At 42.6% G+C, this 26,583-nt stretch overlaps 2 protein-coding genes across 4 annotated transcripts in view; one reads left to right on the top strand and one right to left on the bottom strand.

Moving 5' to 3' along the window:
* LOC109418830 (uncharacterized) overlaps nucleotides 1-26,583 on the top strand; it is a 53,037-nt gene that overhangs the window by 23,213 nt on the left and 3,241 nt on the right. For all 3 annotated transcript variants that reach the window (XM_062861138.1, XM_062861137.1, XM_019693065.3), the window contains exons 2-4: nucleotides 3,164-3,471; nucleotides 4,997-5,055; nucleotides 26,453-26,576. In XM_062861138.1, coding sequence (XP_062717122.1) covers nucleotides 3,164-3,471; nucleotides 4,997-5,055; nucleotides 26,453-26,576 — 491 coding nt within the window. The remainder of the gene's footprint in view (nucleotides 1-3,163; nucleotides 3,472-4,996; nucleotides 5,056-26,452; nucleotides 26,577-26,583) is intronic.
* Nucleotides 14,298-18,137, bottom strand: LOC134292202 (uncharacterized). The gene is made up of 2 exons (XM_062861135.1): nucleotides 17,854-18,137; nucleotides 14,298-17,740 (listed from the first exon to the last, which is right to left on the bottom strand). The coding sequence occupies exon 2, from the start codon at nucleotides 16,503-16,505 to the stop codon at nucleotides 14,775-14,777; it is 1,731 nt and encodes a 576-aa protein (XP_062717119.1). The 5' UTR covers nucleotides 16,506-17,740; nucleotides 17,854-18,137; the 3' UTR covers nucleotides 14,298-14,774.

Here is a 26,583-nt window from a genome sequence, read left to right as displayed (position 1 = left end):
TCTTTGGGAAACTCTGTGAATAAAGCCTTGGTTAATCCCGAGAGAAAATCTAGCCGACCTGGAAGATTCAGGAGAACATGTCCATTGTCTAGGTGTACTAGAAAAAGTGATAATGAAGTTCTTGAAGACGACATATCAGCAGGAGGATTTTCACAAGCATACATATTTGGAAATGTAAAGGTATAGGGTAGAAGCTTCAGTTTTGGCCAGTCCGGAGTTTTAGCCATAGTGCGGTATTGAGCCTGTTGCGATCTAAATCGGCGTAATTTTTTTTTTTTTTACTATTATATCCTAATACAATATGATGATTACAGCTGTGAAAACCACACATTTTGATTAAAAACTTGAAGAAAAAAATATATTTCCTTAAAAAATCAGCTCCCATATATCTATTTTGGCCAGGGTGCTTCTAATTTGGCCACTCCCATAAGAAATACACGTGATTGGCCAAAATAGAAACCAAACTTAAGAATATGGCCAAAACTGCGGCAGTGCTTCTATTTTGGCCAGTGCCACTTGTAATACAAAAATCAAGTATTAGCTTGATTTTTGCATTTTTCCTTCAAAATATTGTCGCGCTTATCTTTTATTAGACTCCTGCGGCGGTCGTACGCTCGCAAGGCATACCGCCGCATGACAGTCGCAAGGCAAAACAAAAGAAAAAGTGTTCCCGCCAAAAACAAAAGCACGTGGGTTTCGCGAAGTGACAGATATTTTTGAATGTATTTGTGACGAACGGCAAGAGTGGCTCAGTGGAATGAGTGTTCTTGCTGTCAAACCCCATATAAGGGAAACATATACTTTTAAATCTTGTGACGCTGTTATGATTAGTGACTGTCGCGCTTATATCAGCAGCCAGAGGCAGATAATCGCCATATTCTGATTTTTCTTAAGAGGCATAATATAGATTGAAACCTTTCATTTGACACATTGGTTGTTTTCATAGGATTATTGGTTATTTTTATAAACATGATTTCTCTTAGACTGGCCAAAACCGGTGCCCGCACCCTACTTGAGAAAAAAATGTTTTTTTTTTTAATGTAACAATATTTTTCTTAGTAATGTATGTGTTATACATTGTATACAATACACTGACTGTTCTGCTCATCAAGGAATCAAAATAATTAACATGTTTTTCAGATTAAAAATTGTTACCGTTCTAAAAATGAGAAACTATACAGAAGTAAAATAAATGTTGGCAGTATGCAATATATTACCAAAGATCCGATTAGCAAGATGGTCATGTGAGTGGGACGTCCTCACAAATTGCAGGAAACACTCTCCTTGTGAATTGGGGTATTATTTGAAGTTTCCCGTACATAAGTTTATACCTTATGCTATATCAAAAATACCTAATTATAACGTTTTAAAACACATTAACACCCATGTGCCTGAGCCTCATTTTGCAACCAATCTCAAAACTTCAAAAATCTAATTCTCAGCCGTTTCTCAACAAAAATTAATAAAATGTTGACAGTGGATCATAAAATCCTTCTAGTTTATGTAACCGGTATCATGGTTCCGGATTTTTCCGTTGTTCCGGATTTATGACCGGGATACTGGGGTAACCTCCTTATCAGATAGAGGTGCACTACCTATAATTTGCCTTCGAAAACTAGCTTGTGGCATATCAAACTTCATGATTTTGCAAAACAAGAGTATTGGACCATGTTTCTAGAGATTCCAGATACAATAATCACTTCTCCGGATGTTCCGAAAACCTGGTGCCCCCAGGGAAGTGGCCACTTTCTGCTCGGTTCTGAAACCTAGCTTGTGACATATCAAACTTTATGGTTTTGCAAAACAAGAGTATTGGACCATGTTTCCAGAAATTTCGGATATACTGGCCACTTCTCCGGATGTTCCGGAAACCTGGTGCCCACAGGGAAGTGGCCACTTTCTGACCGGTTCTTGATTTTACAAAATAAGAGTATTGGACCATGTTTCCAGAAATTTTGGATACAGTGACCACTGACCACTTCTCCGGATGATCCGGAAAACTGGCGCCCCTAGGGATGTGGCCACTTTCTGACCGGTTCTGAAACCCAGCTTGCGACATATCAAACTTCATGATTTTGCAAAACAAGTATTGGACCATGTTTCTATAGGTTTCGGATACACTGGCCACTTCTACTGACCGGTTCTGATTGGTCCAATAGGGTAAATCGGGGTAATTTGGCCACCTTAGGCAAAAGTCGATTGAAGATGCAGAAAACAACGTTGAATCTCTCGTACATCGTATGATCAGAATGTTTCTGATAATACTATACTAGTTGCATAAAAATATCATAGTCTAATCGTGTTTTAATGCCAAAAAATGATTTTTGAAAAAAGTGTTGTTTTTGGGTCGGTTTTGAAGCGTCGGGGTAATATGAGCACCCTATTTTCAATGAAGAATTTATATCGCCTAATGCAATACAAACTTAATATGCTTCGCTTGATGTTGAATCATATAGTATCAACTTGAAGTGTACAGAAAACAAACTAATTTGAAAGTTATCTAAGGTATTTAAACAAGAGAAGTCTTATGAGGTGTTTTTGTTCAGCCGTCGTCGGGGTAATTTGGCCAACAATTTTAAAATTTATTTTTCTAATTTACTATGAGACTAAATTACTTCGTTCCAATGTTTCAATCGCTTCAATATCAGGCCAGTATTGGAGCTCCTTGATTGATTTTCATAAATTACTAGATTTTAGGTGATTTTCCAGTGGTGCTCAAATTGCCCCATTGGCCAAATTACCCCGACTACCCCTACTGTTGTTTTGCAAAATCATGAAGTTTGATATGTCGCAAGCTAGTTTTCGAAGGCAAATTATAGGTTGCACCTCTATCTGATAAGGATGTTACCCCAGTATCCCCGGTCATGAATCCGGAACAACGAAAAAATCCAAAACCATGATCCCGGTTACATAAACTAGAAGGATTTTGTGATCAACTGCCAAAAATTCATTAACTTTCGTTGAGAAACGGCTGAGAATCAGATTTTTGAAGTTTTGAGGCTCAGCCACATAGGTGTTAACTACCAAAGTAACAATGAAAGCTGAATAACAGCTTATCCAGCTAAAATTTTAAAAATTGAGCTTAAGAGCGGTTTATTCATCCATTGTACAGAAATAATGTTTGTTGGGTAGTATTTCGAGTGACATTCATGACCATTTTCAGCCAACTCAAAACCTCGCTAGACCTCAAAGAGACCACCTTATGGGAATCGAAAGCCAAATCCGTCGAGGAGGTGTCACCGTTTTCGTCGCCATCGCCGGGCGGAGATATGGCAGCGTACCGCCGCAAACGTCGCCGCTGCTTTCTGGACAATCCGATCGACTTTTGCAACATCGACGAGTACAACCAGTGGCGCCTGGAGGACATTGCCCGCGCCGGCCGACTGCTGAAAAAGCCACCCCTCGAGGTATCGTTCGACGATGAGTTCGAAATGCGAAAAGTTTTCTCCATGATCTACGACGTGTTCCGATGTAAGTTCCTTAATGAGGTTTTTTTTTTTCCTGTAATAGCCAATCGTTCGAACCGGTGATTTAAAATTGCCTTTTACATTGTTGGTTCGATCACACAACACTCAATAGCTTCCGCAACATGCTATAGACCTACAGGCAGGCATAACTATCCAAACCCACCAAATCAATTCGATTGTCAACGGGGTTCCTCATATCGTGATTTTGTAAGCATGTCTAGGTTATATTGCCTATCATTTGCAATGGGGCACAATCAATCGAATATCAAGATTTATAGCTCTTTAGTTCCTCAACGTTGTGCGCAGCTACACTACGGAACGTGTTACGCTATCAAGACAAAGAATGTGGTCGCAAGAGTAATTATGGCAAGTCTGTTGTTGAAGAATTCGAATTCATATTTTGATGATTTTCCATTGACTAGTTCTCAATCTAGATCGTGACATACAGATACACGAAAACAATACGAATTAATAAAAACCAAAAACCGTGTATAACACGAAATCAGCTAAAAGTATGGAACGAGCTCACCAATGTATCTGTAGAGGGCAAACCATCCCATCCAAATGCCGTGGAATTTCATATTAAATATTTTATTAAAAAATTTCATAATTCCGCGTAAAATAAGATTCCATTGTAAATAAATATTGTATAAGATTTCCCACCGCTACTCCTTCGTAGATCGCATCATGCCAAAAGTTAACCGTTTACCTTTAAATAGAATCATGTTTCTGCTTCCGTATTGGATACTTCCCGCACTCAACGCCACAATAGGATACAACCCCTTCGGCAGTTTTCCATCCATGGAGTCAATCAAACTATCACGTTAATGTTTCAGTCGAATTGAGGCATTTTCACCCATTCACGAATTGAAACACAGCCAACCTCACTTTTAGGGTCCGGCACCTGTTGAGTTTCTTCGGTTCCTTCCAATCCCCATCATACCTACTGTGTGTGTGGCAAGCAACCGCATAGCTACCGGTAGAAAGGTGAATGAAACATTCAACAATAGGTAGCACTGGTGGTTTCAAGTTCAACCACATCCTGTCGATAGGAATCAAACCACCTTCCCCTCCAGTTGTAGTAGGTCCGAATTAAAATTTCTCCGAGTGAACGATAAACTAACTCTGTAGTAGGGGTGGAAAAGTTTGGTTAGATATGCAAATTTCGATATCCGCAATGTTTGCTGGTACGACTTGAAGAATAGGTATCTACTGCAGTGGGAGTGTTTGCAAGTAGATATAGATACTAGATAGATTACAGTCTTGGAAGGAAATTGGAAACGTGTTTCTTTCCGTCAGTTATGCAGCACGACCACGTGGCAAGGAGTAATTGATTGAGTGCATGCAAATGCAGAGCTTCTGTAGCGATGTTGCAAAGCTAGTAAACTGTTGTGGATAGATATCTGCCACTCTACGTTTAAATGTCGCATGAAAATGTATACGTAGAATGGCAGTTAGTAACTGCCAGTTACATATTGAAACTACATATTGCAGTAAAATGTATACTGTATTTTTGTTAATATTTTCAGTCAAACTCGTCTTACAACAGGCTCTGAAGAATATTCATTTTTACGAAAACTATCCTCAGGTAAGTTATAAATTTTTCAAATTAATTAAGAATATCCCCTAATGAGCTAGTGGCTACCGTTTTTAATTCGTGTGCAGAAGCTTCTGGATTCAATCTTTGGCCCCTTCTTTTTTCTCCGATTTTTTCATAACCAACGTTTCCCTTCCTTCGTACTTTCACACAGTTCACAGTGTCAATCCATCATATTACACCTAGTTATGCAAACAAGTGAACTATGTCGCTATGACGGACCGCGAAAGCTCTTTAATCCTTAATATGGTCGAGCAAATTATACAAGGTGTCGAAGCATACTATTATGCAAATGATTATGTATAATATTAATATCTTGGGACCAAAGGGGTACCCTGGTTTTATATTTTTATCACCCCCCCCTAAAGACAAAATTTTCCGAAGAACTACAAACCCGAGCAAAGTCTGATAGCAAATTGAAAACTAATTTTGATGTTGTGATATTGCAAATTTTGATATTGCGCTTAGCAAGAAAAAATTTCGTTTCACACTTTTACCGATCTGTCAGTCAGTTGTGCGCAAGGGTGAATCTCATAGCATGGGCAGTATCCATATTTGCATTACTTAAATCATACCCAACCGGTATCGACCGTGTGCGATCAGTACAAGACTGAATGCAACAAATAATGTCACAACTAATCGAACCAGCAACCATTCCAGAAAATATTGATTTATTTCCGTCTCATTAAAAAAAAACTCGAAAGGGACCATAATTAGTGAACCTACCCTTCCACGTAAGTTATCAACAACAACAATCAGCCGGTGGGCGAGCGTCGATGTTTGTTTTGGTCGCAGACAATGGAAACGTGCTTTGGCGCGCAACGACGTCGTCTGAGGTCGTCTGCTTTCTTGCTCCTGATTGGCTGCGCGCAACCGGAGTGGAGCTGCGCGTAACTGCCCGGCGCGCAAATTGCGCAACGAAAGAAAAACTATACAAAAAATTCGCAATAACTCAGGCTGATGTCGTTTTGGTCGTTTTAACGGTTAAAACATCAAAAATGAGAGCTGAAAAATGTTCCTGTGACAGCAAATTGAAAACCATTCCTGCTATCGATGATAGCAAATTGATAACTGTTTTTGTTAACAGCGCAAGAAAAATGAAAAAGCGTCAAATGTAGAGTTTTTCGGTTGATATCAAACCCTAAATGCAATAATACAATTGCACTAATGATATATCCCTGGAATTACTTCACATAGTTTACTTAAAGATTTAAAAACTACTGTAACACTAAATATTTACATTAATTCAAAATGACAGCAAACCGAAAGCAAAATTAGAAATCAAATTAAGTAAAGATAAAATGATATCAAAATGTGATATCAATTTGTTGCTGAATATAAATCATGTTTTCGATTTGCTGTTATTTTGTTGTTGGAATCTGCTCGGGAACCCATACCCACCAAGTTTCACGACAATCGGAGCACTATATAGTTTTGGTTTTTCTTAATTCTCAAAAATCTAGGTGGCATTATACCTAGTAGTTGTCACTGTTCAAAACTTTCAATTTTTAAATGGCAATATAAGGTACCACAGGGTGCCACCACTCACACCAGTTATCTCTTAGCAAAGACAAAAAGTCCGAAAAGCGATTTTTAAGTGGATTAACTCTAGTAGGATGTTGGGATCAAAATTACCCAGACAGGTACGTTGAACGTACATCACGCCATCGTGGTGCGAAAGCCCTAACACAGACAAACAGACGTAACACTTGCGAAATTTCCATCGACCATGCTTTTAACGATCATTTTAAATTTTCATAGTCGTGGCTTTCACAACCAGAGGCGCGCGCATCGTTTTTCTATGCGTTTGACGTTTCACACTAGCGCCTTCTGTTGACGATATGGCACAACACAGTGATTCGTGCAACTTTTCCACCAGGTGATGGTAGTGTGAACGGGGCGATGGATTTTCACGAAAATCGTTCAAGGTGTTACGTCTGTTTGTCTGTGGCCCTAACATCTTATGAGGGTTAAGGTTTAACCCATAATATTTCCTCCGTAGTTCAGCTCATCACAGGCGCACAGGACTGAAGTAGTTTGAACAACAATTTCTATTCTGAAACCTCATTTTGCTAAAGAAGTTTGAAACTGAGTTATGATTACATTTGTAACATTTCAAGAGTTGTTTAGGGATGTTTTGAAGAATATTTAAAAAAAAAAACTCTTTTAGCAGATAACTATGAAGCAAACACATAATTGCTATTGGACCTGCTACAAAGCTGCAAGTATTATTTATTCAGTTAAATAATATTACAATAAATATTAAATGAAACATACAAATTCGATGGGATTATAGTGAAAACATCTATCTGGTGTCCAACCGTGACCTCCTCACTAAATGATTTAATTACATTGTCTTTTTAAGCCATTCAGCTATCAAGCATTGTCATATAGGAAACTCCTAAATGGTGTGCATGTAATTGAAATATTGAAATCTACAGAGCGCAATTCTGCGCAACACTCCCCCCCGTAACGCTATAGATCAACGGAATCTTTACAAAATATCTTTAGATTTCCGCTTACTTTTCCTATGTCCAAATTTTACATCCACTGATTTCGCGTACAACAAACAGTTTGATGACTTTAACAACACACGCATTAGGTTCTGTTTGCCTAAAATACCTAGCCTAAGTTGAGAGATGTTAAGGTGAAATGGGAGCGCGTCCAGGTGCATTTTTGACTCGCGTTTTTGAGAGCACCGATCTGGTCATCCACGAAATGATCGAAAACGAACATGCTACTCAATGTTTACCACGAGTGAGCAAGGGTACTCATTGCTTTTTTAGCTCTGTTGCTTGGATGACGAGATCCGTGCTTTCTGTATTTGCAAGGCAGCCATTGTGACAGCCATCTTTGGATTCGCTCATATATGTCCTTAAGAATGAATGTTGTTTGCACTCTTGAACGTATTTTACACAAAGAGATATTGATCAGCTCGCAAACAAAGTGTCTGTATTGTTTCAACGTGGCACCAAGGCGCTTTGAAAAATGCATTACACGTTGCCTCTGTGGGAGCAACTCGCGGCAGACATGTCCAAACACTGCACTGCACGAGGAGTCGATGCTCAAACACACCACCGTGGGTGCCAAGCCACCGCCTAGCTCTCCCGGAGAACCTCTCCGTGTTTCAGAACGAACACGCACTGTGTCTGGCTCAACACCGGTGTCGGTGGCGGTGCTCAGGCACTGGGCACGGTGTTTGACGCTTCGGGTAACACGGAGCCCGAGTGTTTCCGATTATGCAAAACACTCGTGCGAGTTCAAGCTCTCGGTGCCGTTGCTGTTGGTCGACGACGAGAGTGAAGTACTTGGCGGCTCCTTTTGTGTCTTTCTCAGCGGTCGGAATTTTCGCTCATTCTCACGAAAATAGAATTCTCCCTTACGCCAATTTTCAGCGAAAATCTGGCTTGAGAAATCTCCCACACAAAGAGCAGAGCGAAAACATTTTTTCACTCACTCCCAAAGGTGCGAAAATTTCGTTTGCCCTTTGTCTGCCGATTACGTTGTCTTTCCTTGACTCATATGACGTCGACGATGATTGGTTTTATGCATTATATTTTCTACACCCTCTGTGTGGTTGGCGTGGCGGTGTGGATAGAGTGCGCGTGTCGCGTATGTTTTTAGTAATGCTCCAGGTTCGAATCCCGTCGCGGGCACAGTTTTTGTTAATCTGCTTTGAAAAGATTTTCGTGAAAATTGGGTGAGAGAAAATTTAACAGAACGAAAAGAAATTATCTGCAGGTTGAAGCGATTTTCAGTTATCATGAATCGCTACTCTCGAAAGAAGTGCTGGAGGGGTGTTACCCGGGCAAAACTCGCGGTAAAACTGCAGCAGCAAGTGACCCTTGGAGCTGTGTCTCAAGGTCGGCTTACTACTGGGCAATCGGAGGGGCTTCACGACCAACGTGCAGACACTGTCACCTTACTTGGGTTATGGTATTACAAATATGGAACTATGGAATTGAAACTATTGGTTTTATTGCAAATTTACTACTTTAATGGTGTGGGTGGTATTTATTGGAAACTATTGTAGATTGTGGGTGTAGAGTGGGTGTTTCATTGAGAAATTGAGGACGTACCGGTACTGCTGCTGTTGGTTGTGCTTGGCCTGGTGTATTGGTCGGTGGACGAGCGCTCGCCGATGCTGTAGCGGGCTGGACTGCCTGTCCGCCGGCGGATCGACGGCTTGTGGTGGTGATTTGGTGGTCGTAATAGCTTGGTGGATCGTGCGAACAGATCGTCTTGGCTTGACGGTGCGATCTGTCTGTCTCACTGGCGTCTTCCCTCTTTGTCGAAGATCGACAGAGCCCAGGACAAGGCCGGATTGACTCTGCCGAGAGGGGTCCTCTTTGGCGGTTAGGGCGCCTTTCGGGGCCCGAGGAATTCGCTCCTTAACGATTATGGCCTCGCAAGACCAGAGCGGGGTTACTCTCTTTTACGCTTTAGGCGTAGTGGCCAACTAGGGACCACTAGGCCGAGTCGTGTGCTTCACCAACTCTACGAGTTGGTGTACAAAATGGCGGTGGAGTACCGTAAGGTACCACAAAAGGTCCTGTGAGGGCAACGGAGATAGATTTTATAAACTAGCCGTACTAGCGCAACTCTAGTTTAAGCAATAAGGTGGTAAGGCAGGTCTAAATGAAGCATTCAGAAGCTAACACATACCTGATTGAACAACTATCTATCCCGTATCACTTCACCACTCACTTTAAAAACTTTCAAGGAACACTTTCTTTATTAAAATTTTCGATCCGAAGCACACGAACGCCAGATACTTTCTGCAGGATGGCAGATTTTCATTGCGCCTCAATCCTTGCTATCCTATTCTGAGACGGTTATTGTTACCACCCCTTTGTATCAGTCTACGCCCGCTAGGATATGTGTTGTTGTACCCACTCTGTATGTTAAATATGTCCTCCACTTGTCCCCACTCTATACTGTTGTAGTGTTTTACATATTTTAAATTTAAAAACAACTAACCCTACTAACAAACATACAATTTTATTACATTTTAATATAATTAACCCTACTAACCCAACACCTAATAACCTAAGGGACGTGACAGTATCCAAAATAAACATATAGCACATTTTAAAAATCCTTAAATCTTGTAACACACGGTTACACTATCCCCCCACCTCGGAAAAATAAATGTTGGAACACGTTAAAACATTTATTTTCCTTCACAAAACAAATTAAAATCAATTAAAAACATCAAGACAATTACCAAATATATTCACAACAAATTAAAATTAAAAACGTTACGTAGTAGTTAAAATATCTATAAGTTTACGACGACGACATAACACGTTAAAACCTTGTGTAACTAAAAGCGAAATTTCAAATAAAATTTGCTATAATTAAGCACGTTGTGGTCCCTAACTGTGCCTATGTGCGCCTATGAGCACCGGAATGAACATCTTTGGTGAGTTTCTACTACACTCAATCCGTTATACTTCCTCATCACGTTCGGGTATGAGGGTCTACGAATGACGAATACGATTTAGTCTACCTCGATGTGTTACCGCGCGCGTACCGATCCCTGCAGTATGGAGCACGGATGGATTGCTGATCTACGTTGATCAGCGTATTATTGCAAGATAAGTGAACTCGTTTCATATCTACTCTTTGTTAGGCTGATTGAACTTCTCTTTTCTAGGTTTGTTCCACCAGTTGGCCACCTGGTGGATAGGGAACAACTCTAGGAAGGATATCCGTTCATTTGGAATTAATTAAGATGCTGATCAGGTATGGTGCGGTACATATTACAGTAGACAAATGTTTCTACTCTTCGACCCTATTCTATTCCTCTCCTCCTATTTTCCTAATTTTAGTACTCAGTCTTATTGTCTGCGCACAACAATAGACTCATGATTCTTCAATCCGGATTGATTTACATTGGTATTTTAAGTATCTCTTTCTCTTTCATAGGCAATCTACAAACAGACTACATATAAACAGCAAAGACACCAACCGTGTTTGCTATGATTGCATTTGCCCTCAATTTATGACCAACGACGACAACATTGACATTGACCACAACGACGAATTAGGCGGTTATCACAATGAGGACATAATTGTGACTGGACGATGCTCTTGACGATGACGTGATATAAATACTGACGACGACGATGGAACTATGCAACCAGCGTTGACGATGTGGACGACAACGACGTAGGAAACGAAATGATGAATGACGGCAATTCGGACGACAACATTCAACTATAATTCACAACACGATGATAACACGACGATCAATGAAACTTAAACTTCCCTTTGGTTCTAAGATGACCTGGACTAACGAACACAAAGTGAAATGGTGACGACGACGACGACCTACACACAACGATGGACACAGCTAACAATGACCTAGTATCCTTCTTCATTTCTCGCCTTTCTTAAATAACTCCTCAATTTTATTTTAGGAATTCATATCCTGCTCATTACCCGGACGCAGATCACTGGCGGAAAATACACCGAGACTACGGCCGGTTTCGTCTGCTACCTCGTACGAGCTGCTTCCCCGTTTCGCGATAACGATGCACGGCGTGTACAGAGGCCCATATTTGGCATTGTAATGCTCTACTGCTGAGGACTGCCGGAAGTTACGTTTGAACACCTTCTGGCCAATCCGGTAAGCTGGAGCAAACTTCTTATGCCGCAAATTATACACCTTTCTACTCTTTTCATCACTCTTTTCCAAGTTTTCTTTCACCTTTTCAGATAGTTTTCCTCCTACTTCTTTCCTGTATTCTTCTCTTGCCTCTATCGACAGGTCTCCTTCATCTCTTTCCCGCCTATGCTCTTCTCCTTTCAAGACCTTCTCATGTCCGTACAAAATCCGGTATGGAGTGAACCCGGTCGAAGCATGAACAGTAGTGTTAATCAGCTCCTCGATATCAGCGACCCTGGTGTCCCAAATCCGCTGGTCGGTCTGCATGTAGGTGCGCAAACACGCGTTGATCGTCCTGTTGGTCCGCTCCACAGGATTTGCTTGGCTGTGGTGCCTCGAATTGGGCCAATGGCGGATGCCTCTCGCCTTCAGCAGAGATTGGAACTCTTTTCCAGTGAAGGTCGTGGCATTATCGCTAATGACCACTTCTGGAGTTCCGTATCGCCTGATCCAGACATCCTCGACTATCTTACACACCCCTTTGGCCTCGATCCTTTTCACAGGAACTAGGATGACCCATTTAGAAAAAATATCCATCAGGACTAGCAAATGGCAGTTCCCGTTCTTGCTTCTAGGGAGGCTCTGTATGTAATCTAGAGCTAGTATCTGGAATGGCCGGGCCGGTCCGTAAGTTTTTGCTTACCCATTTCTGGAGCTGATGCTGCATTTGTCGGCTTGCATTGCTTGCACGTGGTACAAGCCTGCACGTGACGCTTGGTATCTACTGCCATTTTTGGCCAGTAGTACCTGATTTTGATTCGCTGCAAGGTCTTCTCGTATCCTGGGTGAAGGACGTCATCGTGTTCCTGCCGTAGCACAGACTCTCTCAGATCCTCCGGTACGCATAGCTTCCATTCGAATCGATAGTCCAATACGTCCGATGCTACCGACACAAATTTAAACAGCTTCCGTTCTTCAATTTTAAAGTCTACATAGCTTTCCGGATCTTGCTCGACTTTGCGAAACTGCTTTACATACCAGTCGTTATCCTTACTGACGTCTAGCACCTCTACCGACCTGGAAAGGGCGTCCGCAACTATGTTTTCTGACCCCTTTCTATGCTGGACCACCATGTCGTACTGCTGCAATAGAATACTCCAGCGGCTCAGCTTTGACGAGGGCTTCCATTTCGTGTTCATAATGAACGAAAGCGCCGAAGAGTCTGTGATGAGCGTGAATCGGGTTCCCTCTACATAAGGCCGAAACCGTTCAATCGATTCCAACGCAGCCAGACCTTCCTTTTCTGCCGCTTTCCAAGCCCTTTGCGACGTGGTGAGCTTCCGCGAGTAGTAAGCAACGACGTGTTCTGCTCCTTCGACTTCCTGCGTCAAAATACCGGCAATCGCCAGGTCACTGGCGTCGGTTTGAATTTTGAACGGCAAGTCGAATCGCGGGTTAGCCAGAACCGGTGCAGTTATCAGTTTCTCCTTCAAAATGTTGAACGCCTTTTCCGCTTTGGGATTCCAACTCACGACCTTAGGTTTTCCCTTCAGGAGATCCGTCAGGGGAGTGGTCACTTCGCTAAAACAGTCAATAAAGCGACGATAGTAATTAACCATCCCCAAAAACCTTCTGAGTGAGCGAATTGAGGATGGTCTCTCGAAGTTGACGATCGCTTCAACCTTATCGGGGTTCGGACGGACTCCGCTTTCCGAAAGAATGAACCCGAGGTACGGCAACTCTGGAACGCAAAATTTTGATTTATCCAAGTTAATCGACAAATTTGCCGCGTTCAGTCGCCTCGCTACCTCCTCCAAAGTCCGTACATGTTCGTCAAACGAGTTACTGGCAACAACAATATCGTCCAGGTATACGAAAACGTTGGGTTCCAGTTCCCCGTAACCCAGGACCTGATCCATCAGCCTCGATAACGTTGCTGGGCTGTTGACCAGTCCGAACGGTAGCCGGGTAAACTGGAACAGTCCTCGCCCGAAAACCCTGAACGCCGTGTATTTCCTCGAGTCCTCATCCAAAGGGATTTGCCAAAAAGCTTTGGACAAATCGATGGTTGTCAGGTATTTCGACGAACCTAATCTGCCCAAGATTCTATCCTGATGCGGCAGTGGATACGCATCCCGTCGAGCCCTCTCGTTCAACTTTCTCGCATCTAGGCACATCCGAACCTTGATTTTCTGCTGTCCGTCTTCCTCGGTTTTCTTCATTACGGGGACGATCAATAAGGCCCAATCGCTGCTCGATCGCTCAACCACTCCTGATGCTATCCACTTGTCCAGCTCCTCGTTCACATTCCGTTGTACTTCCGGGGACCAAGGGTATGGGTTCAGACGTACAGGAGGCGCGTTCTGAAAACTCTCCTCGAATTCGATTTTGTGGCTGATTAACGATGTAGTTTCCAAGGGTCCTCCGTTGACAAATGCCTTAAAACTGTTCTTCACCTCTGCCAGACGACCCTTCTGCTCCTGAGTCAGCATACTAGCTTCTTCCAACTCTACTCGCTCGGCCTCGGCAACTTCGCGATCCTCCAAGCAGTTCTGGACTGTGGGTTGAATATTGAACAACCTCCAGAAGTTCATACCTAATATGAGCCTCCGCTTCATCGAAGGAGCCACCAATGTAGTGAGAATCCGCGTTTGACCTTCAAAAGTTACTGGCAGGTTCACGTAGCCTTTAACTGCCAACTGATTTCCTCCCGCTGTTGTAACCTTCGTTTCGGTGCTGAAAACCTTCAACTTCAGCTTTCGAATCAAACTCTCACTACCGGTTCCTAGGATGGATACCTGCGCTCCGCTGTCCAATAATCCCACTAATCGCAAACCCAACACAGCTACACCTGCAAATGGCCGATTATCTCCTTCTACCTCCACGAGCAACTCACTAACATCCGAGCAATATGGAACGAATACTGTCGGAGGCTTTTTCAATGGGACTCGACGACCTCCTACGCCGATCCTTTCGGGTTTTTTGCACAATATGGGCAATTGTCCCTCCTATAATTGTGGAAGCCACAAACGGTACAAAAGACTTCCTTCGGAGCTAAACACGCTGAATGGTAGTGGAACTTTCCTCTGCAGTTAAATCACGTTGTCCTATCCGGAACCTTGTACTCCGCGACTCGTTTTTCCAACGCCTGCCTGCTTGATTCCGGTTGACTTTCCTTACATTCTTCGTCGGCTGGAGCACTCTGCTTCCTCGGTGGGAATGATCCTGGTTTATCCGGAGTTCTTTTCCAGCTCGGACGATTCTGCTCTCTACTACCTTGAGGTGGATCTGATGCCTTCCCGGTTTTTCCACCGGACTGGTTCCTACTCTGGAATGGTTTCGCTGAAACTTCATGCACCTGAGCCGGTTTCTGCGTAGATTCCTGGTCTCTGCCCCTGTACATCCACATGTTGACCGAGTCCAGCTTCCTTCCCCACTGTCGAAGGGCTTTCAAGGTCCGGACTCCTTTCACAACCAACACGTTTTTGTAGTCGGACCGAAGGTTGCGGAAGACGATGTCGAACTGCCTTTCCTCCGACGGCGGAACAGCCATGTAGCGGAAGATTTCGACTACCGCATTGTAGTAGTCCTGGAACTTCTCAGCACGCCTTTGTCTCCGCTGCGCAGCCTGTTGCTCGTAGTGGAAGTCCATATCCGGAGGCTGAAACTCCAACTTCAATTCCGCAACAAGCTCGCCCCAGTTGCAGAAATCCCTGTTCCTTTTGCCGTCCATGTACCACGTCCTGGCATCTCCCGCAAACAGGTGAATGGCCTCGCTGAACAACATCCGTTTACTCAGGCCCTCCGCTTCCGCCATGAATTCCACCTCTTCGATGAACTTGTTCGGCTTCTTCCCATCGTCCTTCCCGTCGTATCGCAGTTTCCAATCTGCTACTGACCGAGGTCTACGCCTGAGTCCTCGCGAGCTTCCTGACTCCGCTTCCGAAACACTTTCCTCTTCAATCTCGCTGTCGACAAACCTTTCCTTTTGAAGCTGCTTTTTCTCTTCCCTACTTCCCATTTTCTTGCCTAACTGGACTACGTGATGTACATCTTCGTGTGATTCGACAGACCCGGACGATTTTCTATCCCTTTCCTCGCTCATTCTGCTTAGTCGTTCCTCAATGTAGCTGTCCACATGATCAATCAACTTCTTAAGCATTTCTTCAGACTTCCCTACACTTTTCGCTTTACTAATCTTTTTCTTTGGGCTAATCGCTTTCGCTTTCGCCTTCTTGCCAATCCTCTTCTTTCTGCCTACTTTCTTTTTCCGTTTATCTTCGCGAGTACTTCCACTTGAATAGTCTTCCTCCTGCCAATCTACATCACCGGGGTCGTCATTTTCTTGGATACTAAGACCCATCAGATTCCTACTGATTCTGTCGTCTACAGTTTGACCTGCATCACGACTTTCGTTCCGTGAGGAACTCAACAGCCTCAAAACCTCGTCTTCTAACCCTTTTACATCTACCATATCCTTCAGCCTATCCGATCGGTAGTACAGGTGAATCAACCTGGTTTGCACTGCCGACATATCGGTTTTCTTCGTCCTACTGTTCTCAAGCTTATCGCGGATCTTGGTCAACTTCTCCTTTACCTGCATCAGCTCTTTCTTGCATCCTTCCTCAGAATCTATCACTTCCATTGAAAAATCACTAATTTCGCGTTGCTCTTTCAGCTTGTGCCGCAATTTCCGTTTCTTCAGGTCACGCGATTCCCCGCTTGAGTATTCAACTCCGCGAATGACCAGTTCATACTCCAACTCGTCATCGAGCAGATGATCAGTGTTCATCGAACGATATTGTAAAAGCAACGATTGGAAATCCATTTTAAAAAAGCAAATAAAATTCAATTCAGTTACACTAACACTAGGAAAAAGTTCAAAGTTCAAAAATAAAAACGCAATAAAATATTTACAGAAAAATTCACTAACAACTTAAACTAGAAAATCAAACGAAAATAAATGTAGTAGATTTTGTGTTTTGTGTATTTTGATGTTCAATTCAGGACCTTTATCAATTTAGTTATTTATTCTAATCGTGTTATTTGTCGAAGTTCAATTTTAGAAATTTTAACTAATTTTTCTTTGGCGCAAAAGCTTTAGCGCTCTTTTCCGACTCACCAAACTGGCCACTGTCTTTCAATTTAAAAAAAGTTCCTAATATGTTTCGAGCGGTGTTGCAAAGTGCACGGATCCTACGCTAACCGACAGTTTGCGTACTCTCCTGCCGCCTGTTAAAAAATCTTCAGATTTTTAAATTCTACACAATCCTCCGATTACCTTTCGTGTGTTGTAGTTGGGCGCCAAGTGTTACCCGGGCAAAACTCGCGGTAAAACTGCAGCAGCAAGTGACCCTTGGAGCTGTGTCTCAAGGTCGGCTTACTACTGGGCAATCGGAGGGGCTTCACGACCAACGTGCAGACACTGTCACCTTACTTGGGTTATGGTATTACAAATATGGAACTATGGAATTGAAACTATTGGTTTTATTGCAAATTTACTACTTTAATGGTGTGGGTGGTATTTATTGGAAACTATTGTAGATTGTGGGTGTAGAGTGGGTGTTTCATTGAGAAATTGAGGACGTACCGGTACTGCTGCTGTTGGTTGTGCTTGGCCTGGTGTATTGGTTGGTGGTCGAGCGCTTGCCGATGCTGTAGCGGGCTGGACTGCCTGTCCGCCGGCGGATCGACGGCTTGTGGTGGTGATTTGGTGGTCGTAATAGCTTGGTGGATCGTGCGAACAGATCGTCTTGGCTTGACGGTGCGATCTGTCTGTCTCACTGGCGTCTTCCCTCTTTTTCGAAGATCGACAGAGCCCAGGACAAGGCCGGATTGACTCTGCCGAGAGGGGTCCTCTTTGGCGGTTAGGGCGCCTTTCGGGGCCCGAGGAATTCGCTCCTTAACGATTATGGCCTCGCAAGACCAGAGCGGGGTTACTCTCTTTTACGCTTTAGGCGTAGTGGCCAACTAGGGACCACTAGGCCGAGTCGTGTGCTTCACCAACTCTACGAGTTGGTGTACAAAATGGCGGTGGAGTACCGTAAGGTACCACAAAAGGTCCTGTGAGGGCAACGGAGATAGATTTTATAAACTAGCCGTACTAGCGCAACTCTAGTTTAAGCAATAAGGTGGTAAGGCAGGTCTAAATGAAGCATTCAGAAGCTAACACATACCTGATTGAACAACTATCTATCCCGTATCACTTCACCACTCACTTTAAAAACTTTCAAGGAACACTTTCTTTATTAAAATTTTCGATCCGAAGCACACGAACGCCAGATACTTTCTGCAGGATGGCGGATTTTCATTGCGCCTCAATCCTTGCTATCCTATTCTGAGACGGTTATTGTTACCACCCCTTTGTATCAGTCTACGCCCGCTAGGATATGTGTTGTTGTACCCACTCTGTATGTTAAATATGTCCTCCACTTGTCCCCATTCTATACTGTTGTAGTGTTTTACATATTTGAAATTTAAAAACAACTAACCCTACTAACAAACATACAATTTTATTACATTTTAATACTAACCCAACACCTAATAACCTAAGGGACGTGACAGTATCCAAAATAAACATATAGCACATTTTAAAAATCCTTAAATCTTGTAACACACGGTTACAGGGGAGAAGTGTAACTCAAGCAAAATAGTGAAAATAAGCTCTCCCGCCGCCGTGAGAATAGCCATATGTATTTCGTATCGCTGAAACGAAAATTACGAACCCTGGTCTTTCTCGTCCCTTCTGACTCAGAGGCTCTGATGCAGCCAAGCTACCACACACTGTGGCCGAGCTCACTGCTTTGGTGTTTCATACAATCGGAAACACTCGGCCTCCGTGCCCAACCAAAACTGAAACACGGAGCCGAAACTGAGGCTCGAGTTATAATACCGACACGAGTGTTTCGCCAGTCGCACTGCGTGTTCATCAGTAGAAGCTGAACGAAGGTGGTGATATGAACACACACTGTGGTGTGTTTACGGGCAAACACGCCACCGGTGCGGCACGGTTTGGTGTTTTGCCCATGTCTGACTCGCGGTATTCAAGCACATTGATTGTAGCCATCTCCACAACACGAAACACTGCATAGCAGCTTCGAAGTGAACCTTATTCAATGTTCTACAAGCTGCTATTCGCTTGGTCGAAAAACTCCGATAAGGTACACATATACAACACAGCGGTGCTCCTTCATCGACGGTTTACGGCAGATCGTTAGAAACAACAATAGAGTTAAAAACTATAGAGGACGAATGTCGCTGCTGTTCCCTTTGTTCTCTTTCGCAAACATCCCGGGTATCTACCTGTCAAACTGCATACTTTTTCGCTTTGACATTTATATCCCTGCCTATCCCCGCCAGCAAAAGATGTTCCGGCAGCGACGCCAGCGACATTCTTCCTCTATAGTTTATTACCTCTATTGAAACAACAGTCCGGAACACCTTCGTGCATCTCGCGGTGAAGATTTCAAGCATAACTTTTCAATCCGACGTAACTCGAGAATGTAAACAAATCCGGGTTTACTGCTGCATGCATGATTCATAAAGCAAATTGAAGAATCCACATCACTGTTTGATGATTTATTGCTTAATTTGTGTAACTAAGCATATTATTCGAAACGACGTATCTAACTATTTTGATGTTTACAACTTTACTGATAGATACACCGTTTTGATATATGAGAAAACCAAACGACGTATCTAGCCAAAATCAAAAGTAACAGATACACCAAACTGGCACCATACAAAAGCGACGTATCTGGCATGACGTATCTCTAACCAACCCGGTATAGGGTATATGTACCATTCCTTGGCCTAATTTGCAAGCCGCCTTGTCAATTTTGACCATAACCCATGAATTATTACCACTAGAAATAATATGTTGACCCTATTACACACTCTAGGTAATGCATGTTTCACCAATTGGAAGTAAACTAACGTAAATATTCAAGAATTTACTTAATTAAGTTGAAAAGATTCGATGCGATGGTATGCAACGTTGGTCTATGGTACAAAAATTGGCCTATTAGTGGATACAACGTTGGCCTATTGCTTTTCATGCTCTAGAACCACTTATTATCTCAATTTTTCAATATTTCAGCTGAAGTATTATCTCTGCTTGTTCACCAATCTTACTTGTAAACAGTGTTGGTAAAATCACACTCAAAGCAGACTCATGTACCGCTCCTGCGTGAGCAAACTCGCGCGCGATTCTGAATCATTTTCTCACACGCGAGATTTTCATGCAAAATCTCGCTCTCACGAGTCAAGCGTCGAAATCTCGTTCGCTTGTAAAACGAATCCAAATCAATTTGAACGGCATTCAATGTTATTGTACGCTAGAGTTGCTTTTGTTCTATCATGTAATCATAAAAACTTTGATGTAAGTAATAAGAACACCAAGAAATGAAGCAATGAGTGAAATCGCGAGTCAACTTCAACTCATGCATGATTTTTTTGGCGGTGAGGTTGGCGAGTCAAGAATCGCGCGTGAAACAACTCAACCATGAGATTTGAGAATTTGAGTTTTTACCAACACTGCTTGTAAATTACATTTTCGGAGGCAATTTTTCAAAAAACTGTACACGGAGAGACGAAACTACCCAAAAGTGAGTTCTTTCCACCCAACTTCGGGGTTGCGTGCGTCAAGCCAATTTTGAGTTGATGGAATTGATGTTTTTGTTGGGTTGTTCCCGCTTGCTTCCATGTGAAAAAAATACCTAATTTTAAGTTTTTTCCACCCAACCGAAATTTTGACTAGGTTGAATTCACTCAAATTTGAGTACTGTGCTAGAAACTCAGTTTTGGCTTGACGCACGGAACTGCAAAAGTTGGGGTGTTTCTCTCTTCACTCTCTGACAACAATAGAAAGAGCGCATGAAAAGGGAGATGAAAAAGAACTCAAAATTGAGTTTAAAAGTACCTAATTTTGAGTTTTTCAGTTTCTCCGTGTAAATAAATTACTTAAACTAAAGTTCTTTCTTAATTTATTAACGAAAACAATTCAACCGCAGACAGACGTTCTAGCTCGAACAAATTTATTCAAATTTTCTATGTAAATTTTCACTAGCGACACCTAGGCAACCGATTGCCACAGTGCAGTCGCGTGCAGTTGACAGTGAGAAACCACGTGCTTCCAGCCGCTTACTTACCACCCAATTCACCACCCACCGAAAAATGAAATCAAAACAAACACTGTCAAAAGCATTCCTACATTTGCGTCACATTCACAAAGATTTCTTAATGCGAGTGAAGTTCATCCAAATGCAGTTTTATTCAAGCGAATCTATGTAAAATAAAAGTAATAATGTGTAAAATATTTAACAAGAGTCCTGCGCTAATTTGTGCAAAAGATAGACATTAAATAAAAGTCATTTACTCTGCACAAATTATGTGAAAACATTATTAGCGTGCAACACGTGCGGTCTTTTCCAGCCATCCGGCTGGAAGACGACCGTGGTGACAGTTGTTGGTGCAACGCACATGTGAGGCAGCGATTGAATATGAACGTCGCTAACGCCATCTGTTCGCTGATTGCCACTTGGCAATTTGTGGCGGCCATGTTTTTTACACAAGCTGCTGAGTCAAACTTGAACGTCTGTCTGCGATTCAACCCTATTATTCTGTTATATTTTTACAGTCACCGTACACAAAATCTTTCTTTCTGTTCGTTCTTTCTGGTTTTCACGCAAGCAATGCTGTTGACGTCACTTTATCGGTGTTGTTGACGTCATTTTACTGATGGGCCAAGGGTACATAGTGAAAAAAAATGTCCTCAATATTCGGCCCACATTCAATTTGTAAAATATTTATTATTCGTTGAAAACAAATATACAAGTTCAAAATAGCGGCTTTGACCGTCGCATCAAATGTTGTGTTATTGAAAAGTCAGTTCTAAATGTTCCAGAATTATGCCATTTATGATCATGTGTATAGACTAGGGAACGTCCATAAATTACGTCACGCTTTTAGGGGGAGGGGGGGGGTTCAATAAAGTGTGACAACCCATATAAAAATATCAGAGGTCTCATACAAAAAGTGTGACTAGGGGGGAGGGGGGGTTAAAAATGGGAAATTTTTGCGTGACGTAATTTATGGACGCTCCCCTACCCACTAAGCCGAAGAATCATGGCGCGTCTATAAAAGCTAAACAAAGTGTCATTTTCATTCAAATTTAATGCTCCAAAGTGCTCAAATTGAAACGAAATGTTACAGTTTTTTGCCGCATAGCTTTTCCGATATCCAGTTATGCGTGTTTCTTTGAGTTTTTGGCTAGCTTTGAGATAGGCCGAACGAGGGGACTATGCCAACGAAGCATCCCGATACCCTATGTGTATTTTTGTCAAAATTCATTGTGAAAATTATATGGAATGAGTAGGTTTTGTTTCTTACCTAGTGCGTGCTATATCCCTGGTGATGTCAAGCACGAAAAAACTTATGAAAAGTCTTTTTATAAAAAAAACTATTTTAGTGAAATGATCGTCAACATTGACCATAAATTTACTCAGATCAGTGAAAAAGTTAGATACGTCGATTTGAAAAATTATGCTTGAAATATTAAATGAAACATACAAATTCGGTAAGATTATAGTGGAAACATCCATCTGGTGTCCAACCGTGACCTCCTCACTAAATGATTTAATTACATTGTCTTTTGTCATCAGCCATCAAACATTGTCATATAGGAAACTCCTAGGGTGTGCATGTAATTGAAATATTCAAATCTAAAGAGCGCAATTATGCGCAACATTTACAGTTTTGTCCATAAATGCCGCACGGTGTCCAAATCTCGATTATTACAACTCATTCATTTTATTAAAGTTCATAGCCATCGCTCAAGTCTCCAGTTCGCCTAGTGGTTGAAGCTAATGCGGAGACGGCGGGTTCGATTCCCGGTCTTGATTACCTGGGCATAGTGTATCATTGTGCTTGCCACACAATATACAAATTCATGCAATGGCATGTAAAGAAAGCACTTCATTTTATAACTGTGGAAGTGCTCTAAGAACAATAAGTTGAAGAGAGGCTGGCCAAGTTCCAAAGTGAACGTCGAGTCATAAAAGAAGAAGAAGAAGCCATCGCTAGAATAGAAACGGGTTGAAAAAAGCCGTTTCCCTCCCTTCCAACTTATACAGCACAGTTTCAATCTATCAATCTGAAGCTGCTTCTCCTTCAGAGTAATCTACACAATCAATCATCTCTATATGAAACCCGTACATGGAGAGGATCCGCAAGCGGCAAGGCAGCTCATCTTTTGCGAGTGTGTTAGTGTCGACTGGCAACACGACCTGGGCCTGGACGAATCCTGCTTGGAGATCTGTTTGTGTTGCCGATGGGGATGGCCCGCGAAATCGCATTGTGTTGTTTGGGAAGGCCCGCTCTATGTATGTTAGGTAGGCGTAGTTTGTTCTAGTTTGACGTGCCTGCACCTTCCCTGCGTGCATGTGATGCCTCAATGCCATGGCGATCCCTACCCAGGAATGGACGCAAACCGATATACTGGTTGTGTCCAGAAATGGGCAGAACTCCGCGCATCCTACCTAAGAGCTAGAAGAAGGATGCAAAGAGCTCGTCATGGCCAAAACAAAGGGTGCGTTAGCACCCGCAGAACGTTCCCTCGAGATGCTGCAGAAGACCGTGGAAACGTTGTTCCTGCGCCACGATACAAGACCATGCCCCCCCCCGTTCCCTTTGACCAAATCGGCCAAAGCGAGGTCGCCCCGGTAACGAACGAAGAGTCCATCGCAATAACGAAGTTGCTTAAGTTAAACAAGGCTCCTGGTCTGGACGGTATTCCGACAGTAGCCATCAAGACGGCAATCGAGGCTAACCCTGAATGTTCCGAATGGCTATGCAGATGTGCCAGACTGAGGCCAATTTCCGGAGAGGTGGAAAAGGCAAAGATTGGTTCTACTGTCCAAACCCGGGAAGCCACCTGGCGACCCGTCGGCATACAGATCTATCTGTCTTCTGAACACCGCCGGGAAACTGTTGGAACGGATCATTTTGTCGAGGCTGATGTTCTATACCGAGAAACTAAATGATTCTGGCCTCTCAGTTAACCAATTCGGCTTTCGAAAACGTCGATCGACAGTGGACCAGGCTTGGCATTGGTCGCGATGTTCACAAGCAAGCTACGGTTCTACTCATATGATGCGTCGCCAACGAACATGATGTTAGCAACCATACATCGCGAACGCAAAGCGCAACGACGCAACCAAGAAGCCAAAGGTAACCATAACGATTTTTTTCGTTATTCAACCATCATCACCCTAGACCATCCGACAGATTGACCGTCATGACCGGTAGTGCAGATCTTGAAATTAAAGGTTTGATTTGCAAGTTGTTCGCTTGGTAATAACAATTTTCATTTAAATACCTTAAATTTCTATTGCAGATGAGTACTTGCAGTGACAACTGGTTGAGTTTTCTATTCGGAAAATTCAAGGGAGTGGGGCATGCCTTTAGCGGAATTGTATAAATTGAAGATGATATTCGGGTTTGATTATTCACTAGTGAACCCGAGATTGGACCATTGGAACCAACGGCTCGCATTTCAACCGCGTTCAAAAACTAGAAAATGATAAGAAATGGGCGGGTAGAAGAAGGGAAGGGGGTGGCCAAACTATGCATTCCCCGAAAATTCCGTTGATTATTACCATTTGCTAAGAAATTGGCAAAAAAATAAATCAATATCCAATATTTAAACTGGTATATTCATTGATATCTTCACCAATAAGCCGTAAAATTAGTGCCGGTTTAAAAATCGTTAGATTGAACAAGACTTAACAATTATTCAGACAAATTTACAACGAAATATCCCTTCCAGTTTTATGTTACTTCGCTAGTATCGTTTCAGTAGCACGTTCTCGAAACTCTATTAAACCAAGACTTCAGATAGTACACTGAATAAGCGCATTTATGCATTAACAAATGTTAGGAACAGTTATTTTGGCGAAAGCATGATATCAAATGCACTGGAGTTTTACATTATGTAGGTATGTAGCAAACCACAAGCAAAATTTCCTGTAGAATAGATGCAACTGTACAATATAAAAACTGGTCACAGAAGTTCTAAAGTATTCATATCAATTGTACACTCCAGTATGTTTTACGCACTACCGTTCGAAGAAAATATTAGTAAATGTTCGTTTATATACCTTCCCACTGCAAACTTCATGACCGTCGATTCAGTGGTGAATGACGGTCAAAGGTTAGAAAACATTCATTGACTCCTTCCATGGTAACCAGATACAATCATTCAATGTAAGTTCGTTGCCTGAAGAGCTCGCGACCAAGACCGAACTTGACTTGATGAGCCTTCTGCGATCGCTTGACACTGCGGTCGTATTATTGTTCATAGTCGTTTGAAAACGACTTTGAACGGTGATCAATTCCAAGCCTGCAGTGGACGCTTTTAAGGCCGTAATCGAAACCATCGAAATAGCGCTCCAGAGCACGTCGAGGAATTTATTACTGCGCGGTCGTCACGCTGGACGTAAAGAATATGCGTTTAACAGCGTCACTGCCGTAATTCTGCAAAGTGACGTAAGCGCCATTCAAAATGTCGATATTTTTTGGTATATTATATATAATATCTGATGTAAAAATAACACTGTGATATGCCTGCTGCATAAGAATGCAAGATCTAGTCGTAATCTATCATCTTTGGAAAGAAACTTAAAGAATGAGCAAGAGTTTTATGTATAATAACCAAAAAATGGGCAAAAACTATCAATGTCGCTTACGTCACTTTGCAGAGTTACGGCAGGTCAGCTGGGATGCCATCGAGTGTGCCATACACCACCTAGGAGTATCCCGGTTAACCTATGACGGATACTGGAGAGCTACTTCCAGAATAGGGTGCTAATTTATGACAGCGAGGAAGGCGAGAAGTGCTACAACATCACCGCGGAGGTACCTCAGGAGTCCATCCTGGTCCCGGTACTATGGAAAGCGGCGTATGATGGCGTATTGAGACTTAAACTTCCACTGGGAGTAAAGCTGGTCGGCTAACAGGCATGATGCCCACAGTACTGCACTAGAGGACGAAGAGTGCTTCGAGCGACGCGGCATAACAGGCGCGAGACGGATCGCCAGAACATCGTCTATGCTGAAGTGCCAGAGGGAATGGGATTCCTCCAGAAAGGACAGATGGACACACAGGCTCATACCAAGCGTGTCTAAATGGACGAGCAAGTCCCATTGCGAGGTGAAATTTCATTTGGCACAATTTCTGTCAGGCCATGGGTGCTTTAGGTTGTATCTGCACAGACTCTTTGAATACCCACGCTTCGTGAAGCAAAGGTCGAGTAGGTCGAGTATGCAGGAGATCTCTACCGCAATATCACTCCAGACAACATTGTTGAAAGGATGTGTGTGGGGGCGGACAAGTGGGATTTCGTTACTTTCACGGTCTCCCAAATCGTACTTGAACTACAGAGAAAATAGCGGGCCCATCAACAGCAAGTTGAGTTGATGGATTGATTGTAGAGTACGGTATAGTCAGAAAAAAATGAAGCGTTTCAACCCGTCTGGTCTCAGGTTCAAGAGGTGACAATGAACATATAAATATATTTGAGTTGTAGAGAAAAGGGTGAAATTAAATAGAAGAAAGGAAAGAGCTAGTCAAGGGTTGAACATTCTCCATACAAATTAGTAGCGGTAGCCATTAGGCTACCGAACCTCTCAATTTTGAAATTCTTATTAAATAATCTAGTTCATATAAATTAATACCTAAGCATATCCCTGAACCTAATATTCACTGTATGTTTTTAGCTTGAGCATGAATCAACACGAGTTTGGCTTCTTCTCTACGACATGTATCTCAGAAAGTTTGCAAAAAGGGAACCAGAGTTCATTCCGCTAAAAAACGCACTATTCGAAGATGCTGATTTGCTGGGTATTCT

The sequence above is a fragment of the Aedes albopictus genome, chromosome 3 (assembly GCF_035046485.1).
Source record: "Aedes albopictus strain Foshan chromosome 3, AalbF5, whole genome shotgun sequence".
Lineage (NCBI taxonomy): Eukaryota > Metazoa > Arthropoda > Insecta > Diptera > Culicidae > Aedes > Aedes albopictus.
The sequence above is the reverse complement of the archived record's forward strand: the minus strand, read 5'-3'. Positions and strand labels throughout refer to the sequence as shown.